The sequence below is a fragment of the Melospiza melodia genome, chromosome 4, assembly GCF_035770615.1.
Source record: "Melospiza melodia melodia isolate bMelMel2 chromosome 4, bMelMel2.pri, whole genome shotgun sequence".
NCBI lineage: Eukaryota > Metazoa > Chordata > Aves > Passeriformes > Passerellidae > Melospiza > Melospiza melodia.
In genome coordinates this window covers 19,041,720-19,057,320 of record NC_086197.1, presented here as the reverse complement: position 1 = coordinate 19,057,320, position 15,601 = coordinate 19,041,720, and the positions used below count along the sequence as shown (strand labels likewise).

Here is a 15,601-nt window from a genome sequence, read left to right as displayed (position 1 = left end):
AAATTATCAGTCCTGCCACAAAAAAGGACAGAATTTTGCTTCTAACCTTGTTTAATAATAAGTAGTAATAAATAATCAGGATTTTAAAAATACTTTTTAAAGCCTGTATGGGCTTCTTTGTGGTCCTAAAGGCTAGTGCTTTGTAAGTCATTAATTTTCTAATAAATTTCTTTCTGGAGATATGAATTTGTTTTAATGGGTTTTTAAAATTATTTTTGGCAAAAGTAAGATAGCATCTTGTGCACTTATTAAAACTGCAACAAAACCCTGACATCTGAGATATGAGACTAGAAATGTAATGCATTTGAACCACATGAAATCTCATCTTTCCTCACTGTCAGGTTGAGTGACTGATTGTGGAGATTGAATGCTTGGTTTTAAGTAGATTTCTTCTTGCTATTCATTTGTTTCTTTCCTTTTTAATTTTTTTCAGCCACAGGCATCATTAAACAGTTTTTACTCTGTTATTTCTAGCAAAGCTGGGAACCTTTTTGAAAAGAATGCTGCACCAATCTTGCACTTATCTGGCTTGGATGTAACTATTGTTAAGGTAAGAACTGATAGGTCCTGCTGCTGTGGAAATATTGACTCTTCTTGCTCCTCTTGAAGTATTGAAATTCGAACCTGTATGCATTTGAAATTCTCAGTTGTCCTGTAGACATCTTATAGGAAGAAATAAACACTGAGATATTAGACAGATACCTAATCTTTTTAATTCACAGTTGATTTTCAAACAGTGTAGTGAGATTTTAATTTTCAGCTAAAGCAGTACATATGCTTGTTTGTCTGTCTCAAGCAGCCCTTCTATAATTCATGTTTGAGAAAAATCTCTCTAAATATTTGAGTGCTGGCTAGTGGTGCGTGCCCATTGCTGTTGAATTTGTCATTTCTGCCTGAACTTGAAGAATTGAAAAGTGAGGAATTTTGACATCCAGTTGAACTGTTCAGATTAATTAAAAATAACCTCTTATCTTTACACTCAAATTATTTCTGTGTCTCTCCAAATAATTCAACATTCCCACCACGAAAGCAGAGCACTGAGCTCTAAATGGTGTGAGTTAACAAACAGGTTTCCTTTGGAAAGAGAAGAACAAGGAAACATTGAAGGGATTCTGCTCTTTCTGCAGTTTTTTTTTGAGGCTGTGATTATGTGGATTGCTTAATAGTCAGTGTGCCCTAACAGCAGAGTACTCTGATATGCATCTTTCCGTCTTGGAATCTTTTCCACAAGGTTTAGTATTAAAATGCTCTTTTTATTAATCCCTTTCTCTGATCAGTAAATGTACTTAGTCCCACCCTAAGAGAAGAAATCATTTTGCAAGACTTAAAACTGATGCTTGGTAGTGTTAGACTCAACAAGTTGGCAGAACAGGGCTGGGTAAGGAAGTGAGGCTGAGATGACTCTCTAAAAGACATGAATTTTTCAGAAAACAGTTTTAATGGTTTAAAAAGTCAGTACTCTTCACTGCTAAATCCATTGTCAGTGGCTGTCAGGCAATGGCCTTTTGTGTAGTTGATGCTGTGTTTCAAGAGATGCACTTGAGCACTTTGGCTGTAAAAGATAGTTTTTCTGCAAGTGATTGGCTCCTGGATTTGTTTCAATGTAATATTACCTGGAAATAAGATGGTTACTGTGGTATTCTAGATCTATTGAGTAAGATTTGCTCTGATATGTCATTTAACCTCTGTCTGTGTGTGTTTACTTGCACATAATATAATATGCATCAATCTGGTTTTATAAGTTGAAAAAAAACCCTGAATGTAAGTAATATACAGTACTGTGTGCCTATATAAAAATAACTATTAACCAAATGGATAGATTATTCTTATTTCTATGAAAGAGATACACTAAAAATAGTCATTTGAGTGCTCATGTTTGGATCTCTGTTTCTTCAGACTGATTACGAGGGACAAGCAAAAGAGCTTCTGGAACTAATGGAAAACACAGATCTGATCATTGTTGCAGGAGGAGATGGCACAGTCCAAGAGGTACTGCAGGAACCTGGTTTGTTGAGAATCATGGTTGGGCTGAGGGCAAGAAGATTCAGTCTATGCAATGTAGCAGCATCATAACAACTGTTCCTAGAGATCTGTCCAGTTTAGAATCTGTGTTTTTAGTAAATGTTCTAATATTCTGGGGACAGAATACTCTGCTTGGTATTAGTCTTAAGAGATGATGGGAGGGAGGACAAAAAGAATGTGTGACGTAGCTATCTTCTGGAGCTTTATTCTGGAATAAGCAAACTCTTTGGAGGGACATTATTCTAACTTCTTCTTTCTGTGTGATGTAGTTGTAGTGGTTTGATTTTTCAAAGTTCCTTCCTCTCTATGAACTCCCCAAGAGGAATGCCTATTTTCCTAAGTGGGAATCAGATAATTTAAAAGTTATGTGGGAATGATAACAAAGCTTGGAACGTATTTAATAAATGCCTATTGTCAAGATGATTAATGACTGGAGCAGAACTGGGGGATACTATCTTTTTCAAGACTGTATTTTATTCAAGCAGTTCCTGATTTCTAACTACTGATTTCATAAGACAATGGCTTAATGAATACAGTGACCTTAAGAGAAAGAGATCAGAATACATCTGTAGGTCATTCTGGCCTTGTGTTAATTGCACTGATCAGTGCTGGTTTTGCATTATGCAGAGCATTATTCAGTGTTAAAACATTTACACTGGCATTGCTTGTGGTACCAGCATGTACTCAAGCACACTCATAAACCTGCTGTTTCCAACATGTTTGCAGGCTGAACATTCCTCCTTTCCCATGTAAACAACTGTAGCACCTTCCATAAAAGGGTAGCTGCTCCTTAAATGTCAAAGATTAAATGTGGTTAAGAGTTTAATCTGTTCTTACTGTAACTGAAAAATAAAATTCTTAGAGCATTTCCCATGTTTTTCAGGTCATAACTGGACTTCTCCGTAGAGCAGATGAGGTGAGAAGGTGTCATGTTAAAAACTGTGTTTATTTCTTGGAGTGTCTTGTTCATCCACTGTGGTCTCTTGGCCTCAGCTGCCTCCAGCAAATACTTTGCTTACTACTCTGGAGCCAGCTTTCTGTGCAGCCATCCAGCTGGGCTGCTGTCCTGCAATGCTGCCTGCTGTTCTTTGTTCCCTTTCTGAAGGAGTGCAGTGACTCCCAAGCCATGGCTTTGGGAAGTTTCCAGCGTCAGAGCAGGGATTGTGGAGAAGCCAAATGCTCAATTTTCAAAGACCCATGGACCAGCTGTGCATGCCACTTTGTTTGGCAGAAGCATTGGGCAGAAATACATGTTTTTCTTGTGTTTGTACAGGCTTGAAACTGAATTCAGTTATGGTCACACTCCTACTGCTTTGGGATTGCTTTGCTGTTTCTTCAAGCAGTGCATACCTACCTATGCAGATGGCTGTACTACGCAAATTTTAACCTCTCAAGGTGGATCACTCTGAATGGAAATGAGAGAGATTTTTCTTTTTCAAGTGGGAGGACAGTGTTATTGAAGAAAGGAGGGAATCATTGTTCCCAAAACCTTCTGGCAGGAGCTGGCTAAAACTCAATTAAACAATCCAGACAAGATTATGATGATACCCTTGGCAGCTTGAATTGTATCTGTTTAGACATTTGCTTTGTCTGAATGTGACAAGGGGGACTCTGCAACCAAGTCAATATTTTTAAAGGAAGGCTACTTATATCAATTCTGGTGCATCGTTGTTTTAAATCTAATATTATTATAGTTGGATGCTGAGACTTTTATAATCTGACAATAGTGGAAGCAAAGTTTAGAGGCTTTACTGGCTACCTTCTCTTTATTTTTTGGCTTCTTATGTTGATGTAGCTTGGATCATTTTGCAGTAGTGTAGGGAATTCTGCATCCAGCACAATTATGGGTGGAATACTGCATTGTAGCATTGCCACTGTGTCACTTCGTGTTTTTGGCCAAGGAATTCTTGTCCATCATGTCACTGTGTCCTAGGAGCAGAGATCAGCTCTCGAGCTCCCTCTCTCTGTGCCCTGCTTCCCTTTTCCCTTGGGGGTGTCACACCACTGTTGCCTGCATGGGAGCCTGTGCAGGGGATTCCAGAAGCTCTGTTCCTGGCAGCCAGGGGAGCAGAGCTTCACTGCAGGAGCTGCAGACAGCCTTTCATCTGCACACTGCAGAGCAGTGCTGAAGAAAATGAGAGCAGGGTGTTTGAGAGTGTTAGCCCCTGCAGGTGACACAGACACAGCAGGGCAGAGGGCTTGGGTGTGCAGTGAGAGGGAAATCCCCAGGTGGCTGCAGACTGGCTGTGTCCTGGTGTGGCTGGCAGCATCCCCCAGGACAGGCATGGTGCACTGGGCTATGGGGTAGTTTACACTGCTTTGCTGACATGCTTCAAAAAGCAAGGTTTGAGATGAGGTACAGGGTAATAACCTGCTCCTTCAACAAGCCCTTTTCCTGAACAGCTGTAGAAAAAAATAATATGGTCAGTGACTTCCAAAAATTAGACCTTCTGCTGCTTCATGATTTGGATGGCAGAGCAATCAATTAATTTCCTTTCCTTAAGTGTGAAAATCTCTTTGCTGTGCAAGATTACTCTGTCAGAGGGGGATTTCTGCAGTGGTAAATGGGATTCACAGCCTGTGATGGCTCCATCAGTATTAAGGAAGATGGCAGATTGCTGACAGAATCCATGCATTAGTTGGGATGTGGCTGCCAAAATGCATGTAACAATGCTCTTAATGATTACAGAGAGCTCCTTTGTACCCAGTTGGCAGTGGTGGCTTCACAGATTTGGGTGCCATGTTCTGAGTCATTGTGTGAGGAAGTGCCTGGTGCTCACTGCCAAAGGGGTGATGCCAGACACAGCTGTGATCTCCACACAGGAAGCTTCATGCAAATGTTAATTTATTCTCCTTATGTGTCCAGGCTGCCTTCAGTAAGATTCCTATAGGATTCATACCCCTTGGAAAAACTTGCACTTTGAGCCACACACTGTACCCTGAGTGCACAAATCAAGTCCAGTAAGTATCACATATTTCTGAAACATGGTTTGTTGTTTTCAAGAAGCAGTGCTTCTTGGTAGCTTGATGCTTTTCTTTTTCTTCTGTGTTACATAGAAGTTGGCAGTCTCTGGGCAGAGCCTGATGATTCTCTGGACTTACCTGAGTTAATGACTTCCAAAAACTGACTAATAATTAAAAGAAGGAAATGTATGTATTATTAGAAATCATTTGCTGTGGCTAATTTCTCTGTGATCGTGTGATGCTCAGAGTTTAAAAAGAAAAAGAGATTAAAAGGATCAGCCTCTTAGGAATAGCAGAAAGGATATGACAAGGATATAGCAAGGATTTGACAAAATAAGCCAAAAATAAGTCCTCTTTCTGACCCTTCTCCAGTCTAAGAATTCTAGAAACCAGTCCACATATAGCCTGGTTAGAACCTGCAAAGTAAGGCATACAGCAATAGGGAAAGGTTGGATCCCATTACTGACTTTTGCAGGGCAGAACTGACTTTCCCTGTGGTGGGACTGATGCTGGCAGTAATCCAACAACTCAATTCTTCAGCATCCTCAATATGATCCAGTCCGGTGATATCTGTTGTTTGCAGTTCAGTTTGCTGCAGGATTATTTTGTCCACTTCTATAGAGAAAAGAGAGTCAATCTTTCTTTTCCCCACACTTCATCTCTTTTCAATTTTTCCCTTCCTCTCCTCACATAATAATGAATATATTTCTTCTTGGTCCTGAAATCTTTTCACTCTGTCTCCCAGTAACTCATTAACATTGTTCTCTTTGTGGAGCCCTTGCTAGTATCCATCATACGTAAAACCCACGAGTCAGCTGGCATAACATCCTTCCTTAAAACTACCAGAGGGCTTTGAAGCTCAGAAATGTGGACAAGGCTGTAATCAGCAGCTAAGATTAAAATAATAATTTACGTTTGGGTTCTAAAGAAGCTGTTTGAAATGGATGATCTTCTTGTGCCAAGGTAATGAACTGTGCAGGTGGGACTGCAGCACACTGGAGAAGTTGAAGGTAATTTGGTCAGTAGGCCGCTCAACAACCCGCACCAGTGGCAGAACCTGAGTTGAGAAGTGCAGAAGTAATATTTTTGGAAGAAATATTTGGACTTTGGATCCTTCAGCACTCTCTTGGGAGTGTAGGAACTGTAAAGGTCTTAGAGAAAGATAAGAGCTGGGAGAGAAGATGGGCTGTGGGAAGAGCAGCTTCCTTATCTATCTCACTGTTGTAATCCTGATGAAACCGAAGGCAGTTTCTCCCACTGATTCATATGAATATCAGGCTGGATCTGAAAACTGCATTTTTTCCTTGTCCAGCTGAGACACTGGAAACATATGCAGTATGGAAACTAAATATTACCCAACTTTGAAAACAAAGAAGGGGTTTCAATCAAGTATATGCTTCAAGGTTTGAACATAGACTATTTAGTGGACTTAAAAGATTTTGTAACCAAAGTGCCCTGTCTACTGTCCACAACTGAATGGTGACCTAAACAATATGGGCACTGCTGATAGGTAGATTTACATTGATTAAAAACTTCAAAATAAATTAGCACATACTAATGCAGTTCAATCTCAGACATATGAGTTGAGACCAGTCATGCTGTCCCATGCTCTCCCAGGCTGTAACACTTGCTACCACTAAAATAAAACCACGATTTATGTCCTTAATGTGTTAAATATCTGAAATAGGAGGTAACACAGTTGGCCTCTGACCTCCCAGGTTAGCTCAGAAAGGAGAACTATCTCAAAAGCTTAGACTGATAATTTCATTTTGCTGTTTTCTGTATTTTGCTGTTTGTTAGATTTTGGCATGTGTTGCAACCACCCATTTTGCTTTCTGATTTCAGTTGAGTGCAGCACGTTTCCCTGGGGTTTTTACTTTTGCTGAAAAAAAGCCCTACTTGGACTCATAGTGGAATTTGCTAGGAAAAAAAAAGTAATTTTAAAGCTTACTCATTTCTTTTATTCCTGTTTGTTTTCCTTTGCTTTTTTCCTGTTTGTTTTGCAGACATATTACTAATGCTACATTGGCCATTTTGAAAGGAGAGACAGTTCCTCTTGATGTCTTACAGATCAAGGTGAAAGCATCTACTTACTTGGAAACCAACATTTCTAAAGCTTTCCCGTTCTGATGTTTTTGTGTTTACATGGACTGGTTTTCCTCTGTGTCTTGCTGTTACGAATTTTAGTTTCTGATATCAGCAGTTCTGCTGGCAGTCATTTCTCCACCATGTGCTATGGCATCAGACAATCTAAACAGAAGAAAACACTAGAATGCCTCAACATTGCCTTTCTTTGAGACTCAGAGAATATTGATGAATACAAAACTTACTACAGTGGCGTTTCTGTAGCAATGGTGAGAGATAGCAATAGCTGTCTGCTGATTTGATGCTTTCATGTGGATTGTGAAGTTAATAGCTTTCTTGACAAATTGAAAAATACAAAATTGGAAAACCTTTGACTATGCCTCGTGTGGTTTCTGAATATTATTTTTCTGTTCAGTTGTAGAATGGACATTTCTGCAGCAAGAGTGTTGTGTTGCTGTGCAGAGCTCCTTGCTTTTGGCTAACAGTCAAATCCACGAAATGAAATGGCCATTGCTGGGTGTGCAGTCAAACTCAGGCTACCTGCTCAAAACTTCTCCTCTTATATTCCTCCCCCGGAGCAGATGGAATGTACAGTGCTTAAATTGTGCTAAGCTTTATTGCTGTTAGCTCTTTGTCATACCTCTTCTGTTAAATTTCTGTGTAGAAATTTAACAGAATTTTTTATGTAGCAATGCTGTTTTGCAAACTTGAGAAATAAAGTTGGAAAAAAGGTAAGAGAAAGCAATTTTGCAATGTTTATTTTTCTTTACAGGGAAAAAAGGAGCAGCCTGTGTTTGCAGTCTCTGGTTTAAGATGGGGATCTTATAGAGATGCAGGAGTTAAAGCTAGCAAGTAAGAAAATACTATTTTTTGAAACTGTACCCTTTTTAGTATCTGTTGCCTAAAAAGATACACTCCCTTCTCTCAAGGAAGTCTTTTTCTGAATGTAGGCATCTGACAGGCAGAGGCACCCACTCTTGCTGGATCTTTCATTACACACATGAGAGTGTAAGATGTATCAGAATTCTTGTAATTTGAAATAAATATTTGGTGCTGGCCTGTTCTTTTAAGTATTTACTTTCTTCTTGCCTTGTGGTATCTGCTTCTGGAACTTTATTGTTCAGAGGGAAAATCTCTCCCTTGAGTAAAGTCTAAGTAAAGTAATTGGCCATTGTTTTTCATCATCTGCCAATGAAAAGCTGTGTGTGTACTCTGAAACTCAATTCTAGCAAGGGACATCAGATGCAGTAGAAATGCCTTCAGGTTCCTGCCAGAAGTGGCATGGACTGTGCTATCTGATGACTGTTCTCTGAATGTTAAACTCATAATTATTGGGCTTTCTCCAAATGGACACTTAACATGTCAGTGTCTGTGTATCAAATGACATTATCTGCTGAAGGAGCAGCAGAGCCAAAGCAGCTCACTCCCCAAACTCTTATGGAGGAAATGTAGTAAAAGCTGTAAGGAAATACCATGTGCTTTGTGAATGAGCTGTCTTTGTCAGGAATAGGTAGCAGACCTCTGGAGTTTGTCTGGCAAATGTTCGAGTAGGTTTAAGAGGGGATGGGGGAGATGCAGTACTCAGGTTGTTGGTCCCTGGGAGGCCAGGGACATTCTTAGGGGGCTGTGTAGGTGCTGACTTGACTGTGCTGCAGGCTCTCCTGCTGATTGTAGCCCCCAGTCCAAGGAAGCGCTCTTCTCTCTGCTCTGCACTCCTGCTGGCCTTTCTGCCCATGCCCTGCTTTTCTCCTGGTGTCAGCCTTTGCATCTTTCCCTGCAGCACTTCCCTTTTGCAAGAGTCCTTTGGGCTCAGTGCTGGAGGCATGACAGCACCTTTGGTACATGAGGCACACGAACGTCCTCAAGCCCTGTTTCCTTCCATAAATGTTTTTGAATGCAGAGAAATGTGTCCAGCTTGGAAAGCACTTCAGCAACAAATGAACAAGTGCTCAGAGTCTGCTTGGAACAAAATCCTCGTGTGCTTGTCCTGTTTTTATACTTTCCCACTTCCTCCACTTTTGCTCCCTGTGAGAGATGGGTTATTGGACTAAAAGCATTTGGTGTGTTCCAGTGCAGCTGATCATAAACTGAAAAGAACTCAAAGGGAGTTAAGCCATGAGACACAGTTCCAGAAGTGTGTCTGACAGTCCCTCTGCGAAGGACTGTGCTGCTGGAGATGTAGTGCTGTCTTATGTTACTATTTTACAGACAATTTCATGGCTTGAGGGGATGTGGTGGCACATTTGCATGCCTTAATGGTTGATGAGACCCTTAAATCTGCAGAATTCTTGAGCTGGTGGTGTTCAATGTGCTTTGTTGACCCTCTTTGGTGAATGACACTGATCAGAATGTTCCAAGCCTGCCTAAATACAGTCACATCTTTAGATTCTGTACAGTGCTGCATGGATGGCAGGATTTTTATTTTGTAAAACCCTGATTTTGATGTGAGAATCTTTTGGGACTTATGAACGTTGGCTGATTCTTTTGTCACTGAAGCCTTTGGCTTTTGTTTGTTTCCTCCAATCTTTGAAATTTGCTGTATTGCATGTTGGAGATGCACACCATCAGCTGTTAGACCGCACACCTTTGAATCATCCCCAGTTGTCTCCCATAACAAAGTAAAATTCTGATAGTGAGATGTCCTGCTGCCTGTAGTGAAGATTATACACTGCATTTTGGTGATGTGTAACTCAGGATAGGGATGTCACTGCTGGGCTGCTGGTGATGTGCAGAAACTATTTTACTGTATCAAAAAGCTAAAGGTTGTCAGGAAGCACTAACTCAGTCTGTATGCTCTGACTATATGCAGAGTTTCTCCCTTTCCCAGTATTAATCCCTGGATATCTTAGAAATTGTGTTTCTGTTCTTTTTCCAGGTACTGGTACCTTGGGCCTCTGAAAACCAAAGCAGCTCATTTGTTCAGTATATTTAAGGTAAACATTAATTGTGAGGAATGTGTTTGGGAAATGAACAGGCTGACTTTGCTTTGTAAAATATGGCTGCAAGCTTTCCTGAAGGATTCTGATAACAATATAAAATGGGGCTAGAACTCAACTTGTTAAAAAAAGCCTACCAATTGATAGATTACTGCTGAAGAGAGGAAGGAGAAGAAAAATACTTCTAATTTTTTTTTTTTTTTGAATTTTTGCTTTTTTGCTACAAGATCACCAGGGGAAGCCAGTAACCCCTTGTGAAACTGGTGAGCAGCAGTGGTGGAGTGCTAAAGTGCTCAGCCACATTTTCTCAACAGTCTTTGTTATAACATTTCACTCTGATTTATTCATCTGGCAGAAGGGTCTATAATTAGACTGCTCATGCACATTGATAATCAGGCTTCCTTGTGTAGTAAAATAAACATCAAGATGAATAGCTTTTATCTCACCTTAAACTTTCCTGTTGCTTAAAATTGATCCTGGAAAGATTTAAATTTGACCTGCATTAAAGGTAAGGCATTTTCATTCACATGGTTTTCCTTTTCTCTCAACATACAAGGAGCCTCCTGAAAGGCAGTGAAAATGCCCAGGAGCTGGTACAGCAGATCAAATAGTGCAGTCTAGCCATGCTGTCTGTGACAATGCCAGTGCTTCCTTTAGAGGCAGCTCCTGTAAAGGGGATTAATAGTAATGTATCCAGAAAAGTTGGGAAGGCTTTTCCCCCCCTCTCATCCACAGAAAATTTGAGGTTATGCTTCTGGCATTCTAGGTAGAAACCTATTCTTCTTTTCTGTCCACCTCCTTTCTCACTTTTTTTGAGTCCTTAGGTTCAGCTGGGGCTGGTGATAGTGGATTTCTCTGGTGAGCTATTAATTGTACATTAAAAAGATCTGTTTAACCTGCTGAAGGTTAAAGAGAAGTGCCCACTTCTTCAGCCATTTAGATAGAAAACTTTCTACCTGATCTCACCTAATTGTGATATTCACATGTGCCTCTTGTGTTATGATTTTAATTTCTACAAGAGGTGTCTCCAGCCTGTTGAGTTTAATCTCTTCCTGGCTTGTGTTTGCTGCTCCACACTTCATATTTTCTGGTTTTACTGGGGTTGTCTCTTGAAACAGGATGACCTGTAGCTGAAAAAGAGTGTAATTGGAAATATCACCTCTGATATTGGTAGGGGCGTTGTTATGAGTGTTATCGTCTTTTCTAAAATACACAAGCTTAAATTACACAGCATTTCTGCTTTTCCGTTTAATCATTAATATTTATTGTTTGTGTACTGCCCTACTGATACAACCTCTGTTTGTCCTGCTTATTATGTAGGTATGAGAGTGTAGTCTTTCCTTGCTCTCAGAGGTGTGAGGTGAATTAGTTTACCAATCTGTGCTGCATGATCAAAAACTACTTCTGAAATTTTGTACGTAGAAAAATAATTGTACTGAGTTCAAGTGGGCTCTTGGCTGTGTTGTTTTAGTATATAAATTTAAAAACCAATTAAATGTCCTATGTTTGGAGCATTTCTGAAATTATTTTCAAAACAATGATGCGAAATAAATTTTGTCAGTGTCTGGAGATATTTTGAAAGCTAAGGTTCTTCTGTAGCCCTGATGCTGGAATCTGAAATATCACCAAGAATGTGTTAGTACTTTTCTCTTTTTTCTTTTAAGATGCCTTATGAAGGTCACATGACTTGCCTTAAGAGCTGTTGTGTTGCTGTTCAGAAGCACCTGGCTATCAGGTCAGGTCTGGATTATTTGAGTTGTGGAGAACAAAGGCCTGTCAGGTTTTAGTGCCCCTTGGCTGCACACAGCACTGCAGGCTTTGTCTGTTTGCACTGGATCCTGCTGAGCAGTTGCTCTTTGAGGTTGCCTTGTTGCCATGCAGAAACCAGCTGTGCTTTCAGACATTGCTGGTGACCTGGCTGGTTTGGGTTGTTCCCTCCAGCCAGAAGCAGCTGTGTCACCCTACCACACCTCAGCAGCAAAGGAAACATCCCTTCACCCTCTGTTCACAGAGGGGAAAATGCCCTCACTCCTGTGCAGGGAAGGATTAGATTAGTGGATTTGGGAACTGTGGGTAATCTTTTTGAAACTGCAGAGTTGTCATCTCACCAATGAACCTGGAGACTGGAGAGCCATTAAAGTAGGCTGAGGCAGTGGGGTGGCCTGAGTAGCTCTGCAGGACTATGTGTGAGTACACAGTAAATAGGCTACAGGACTAAAAAGAATAAACAGGACATGCCCTCAACAAAATGCCCTTTATCTTCTGTCTTTTCTTTCCATGTAAATCCAAGGAGTGGCCTCAGAAACATCAAGCTTGTCTCATGTACGTGGGTCCAACTGAGAGACCTCCAGAGGAGCCAGAGGAGAAATCATCCAGACCTCCTTTGTATGTGAGGCTTTACCGACGGCTGCGATCATACTGGTCATCTCCAAAAGGTGGGCTGGCTGTGCTCTGCCATCAACTCACAGGCAGGCTCTGCTCCTCTGACACATCCAGGGCTGTGTTGTGTGGAGGGCATGTCTGCTTCACTGCTCTCTTTCTTTGTTGCTGTTATTTATTTGTTTCCTTTTTTTATTTATTTAAACTATGATTTTTGTTCAAGATGGTTATAGAGGCATCTCTCAGAAATGGAACAGATGTTTGTGGTCTCATAAGCAAATACTCACTTAGAGAACCCAGGGCATTCCCTGGACTCACAGTTGCCTTTGCAGTGGAGGCATCCATTGAGGATACTTGGCACTTCTGGGTGAGCTTCTTAATCTTCTTCAGCAGAATGGCTTCTTAGTGAGCTGGGCAGAGAGGAGCAGCCCTTGTTTTTCCAGGGTGGGGAGAGTTGCTAACACAAAGCAACAATTGTTGCTGTAAATAGAACAGTAACATTTGGGCCAGGCCTCAATTTCTCTTAGTATGTTAAATTCTTTCTGTACCATAAATTTTGTGTTCTCTGAGTCTCACTTGGGTTGGGTTGTGGAAGGAGAGTCTGTTGCTAAGACCTCATTCCTCCTTGGCTAGCAGAGATGATTCATGCAGGAGCATGAACCAGGTGACCTGGATACAAGAACTGAACTGTGGAGCTCCTCCTGTAGAAAATGTGTTACCACAGCCTCCTGAACATTGGTTTCCTGGTTTTTTGGTGCTGACATTTCATGGGTTTTCTAAATGTTTCTGTCACCAGCCCAGGAGATCTGTCAATCCCTGGACATGAGGATTCACAGGGCTGTGATGTACTGTGTTTGACAGTCTTTTCTGATACTATGCAAATGCTGATGGTGTTATTTCTTTTCTTCAGTACTTCTAAGCTCCCTTTTAATTTAAGATTTTGACATTTTAGAGAAACAAAACCAGTGGCCGGAATGGCTCAGACTGATTTTTGTGTCTGTCATCTGCTTCATAGTGATCTGTGTCATTAAATTCCACTGAATGACTGATTCCTTCTCTTCCTGCTGCACAGAGTTCCCCCAGGAGATAGCCCCTGAGGACTGGGAGAAGCTGAAGCTGTCCACCATTGAGCTTTCCATTGCAACTCGGAACAAACAGCTTGATCTAGCAGTAAGACCATAAGCTAATGGGATTCCAAATGCTGCCTGCCCACAGGGTTTTCCTGTCTTGCTTAACTCCCATTCTTGGGTGTATATAAATAACATTTACTGCTTCATGGAAGAAGAGATCCATGATCGAGGAATGGGCAAGTTTCAAATCCAGTGTTGAAAGTACAGGAGACCAAAGTAAAACTGGGATGCAGTGGGATCAGAAAGAATTTGCACAAGATTTCAGTAGCTAAACAGAAGTTTCAGGATTTCCCATGAGTAAAAAAAGCACCAAGAAGCATTCCTTTCCCTCTTCACTTATGTGAGAGTGATTCTCTTTTATCAACTGCTGCTAGAAGGAAGCTGAGCCTGAGTGTCTGGCTGGAATTTTTTATTTTCCTCTCTTTTTTAGACTTGCAGAGTGGAGTTAAAAATAATTGGTACTACGGAAAGGACATGGGCTACACTGATTTGAAGGAAAGGAAGTGCAGGTGGTTGAAAGAATAGAAGCAAGGCATCAAAGGAACTGTTCCTGTCATAACCTTCTCAGCACGTTCATGCTGTTCATACACTGTTTTAGAACCTCTCTTTGGCTCATGCCTGTGTTTTGGTGCAATTTTACTGCTGTGAAAGCTATTTGGATGGATGTCAGTCTTTAATTTTACAGGAAAATGCTTACACAGTGATCCTATACTGGTGAGCTGCCCTTCATTTCTTCCTCGAGGGTGCAGGTAACCCTTGCCACTATACCCAGGTTAACAGGAGGCATTGAGCTTTCTGCAACATATTTCTTCCTTAGAAGTCAGGGTTTTTATGAACATAAAAATGTGAGTTGTATTGATATGTTATCTTGTAGGATCAGACCAAAAGAACCCAAACAGGCAAATATAGTTTTTTAATGTTCTCCTAGTTTCTTTTTAGAATATAGCACCATGAACTTTAGTTTCTTCTTTGTTGTGGTTTATGATTTGGACTGTCAGTGTCCTAGTAATGGTAGAAGCTAGACAGAGACTAGTATTTGGATATTTTTTAGTGGTTTCTAGGTGACACTTGAACTGAAGAGTTTTGGTTGTTGAACTGGATTGGAGCCAGTGATGTAAAGTAAAAACAGACCTACCAAAAACAGAGAGCATGAGGGAGTTTGTGGCAATCAGATACTTTCTGTGGTTTTGTCTGTTTTGCCTCCCTTAGGCCTTCAAGATGCACTTTAATATTGGTTTTGAAAAGAAGGAAGTGATGTAGGGTTCTCAGGTCTCTTGTATAACCTAGAGAAATGGAGAAGTTCATGTTAGGCCAGTTGTACTTTCTTGTTTCTAGAGTAGGAAGTATCTTGATAGTGCATACTTGATACTAATACTCTTTTTCTACAAGTGTGGATCCCTTATTACTGCATTCAAGTCCCTCTCTTGAAACCATTGTCCCTGTAGTCCTCAAAGCTGCCCAGCACCTCTCTGCAATCCATACCAGCCATACCTGCTGGCTGCTGCCAGCCAGTCTGTGTCTCACCTCAGATTCATGCAGAGGCTGCCCCACTGGAGGGAAGCTGATAAAGCCATACAAGTGTAGCTCAGGCAGTGCCTCTGCAGAACAGCACAGGAATAAACCAAGGAGTAAACCAAGTTACACTAATAGATGCATTTATTTTTACTTCTGTCATTTTGATTGCATCTGCTCACTATGACTTTTGCCAGGACAAAAATATTAAAATGCATTAAAAAAAAAGTTGTGTCTTAATCAAAATTGCTTTCCTGAAAAAAGCTGTACTGTACTCAGTGTAAGGGCAGTGTAAATGGGAAAGCTAAGTAAGGAGTTTAGAGGATTGTTACCAAGGACACTTTGATTTCCAATTTGTATTGTTTAAAATCCTCTTACTGTGGTGTTTGGTGGCCAAATGTTTTATCATTGTACTATTGCTTAAATTCATGAAAGACCCATTGAATAGAAATTAAGAGCCTAAGAGATCTGCTATTGTCTTTAAATGTAACAAGAAGCCAAACGTGTGACTCATTATTTTGCTTCTTGTGGTATTTATTGAATATTCATTAATGGGAAAATACCGTCTGTAAT

At 40.6% G+C, this 15,601-nt stretch overlaps 1 protein-coding gene across 1 annotated transcript in view; it reads left to right on the top strand.

Annotated features, from left to right (window-relative positions):
• AGK (acylglycerol kinase) overlaps positions 1–15,601 on the top strand; it is a 36,442-nt gene that overhangs the window by 13,499 nt on the left and 7,342 nt on the right. The window contains exons 4-12 of the mRNA XM_063154110.1: positions 475–550; positions 1,897–1,989; positions 2,906–2,938; positions 4,889–4,983; positions 6,993–7,062; positions 7,844–7,923; positions 9,947–10,004; positions 12,298–12,442; positions 13,459–13,556. Coding sequence (XP_063010180.1) covers positions 475–550; positions 1,897–1,989; positions 2,906–2,938; positions 4,889–4,983; positions 6,993–7,062; positions 7,844–7,923; positions 9,947–10,004; positions 12,298–12,442; positions 13,459–13,556 — 748 coding nt within the window. The remainder of the gene's footprint in view (positions 1–474; positions 551–1,896; positions 1,990–2,905; positions 2,939–4,888; positions 4,984–6,992; positions 7,063–7,843; positions 7,924–9,946; positions 10,005–12,297; positions 12,443–13,458; positions 13,557–15,601) is intronic.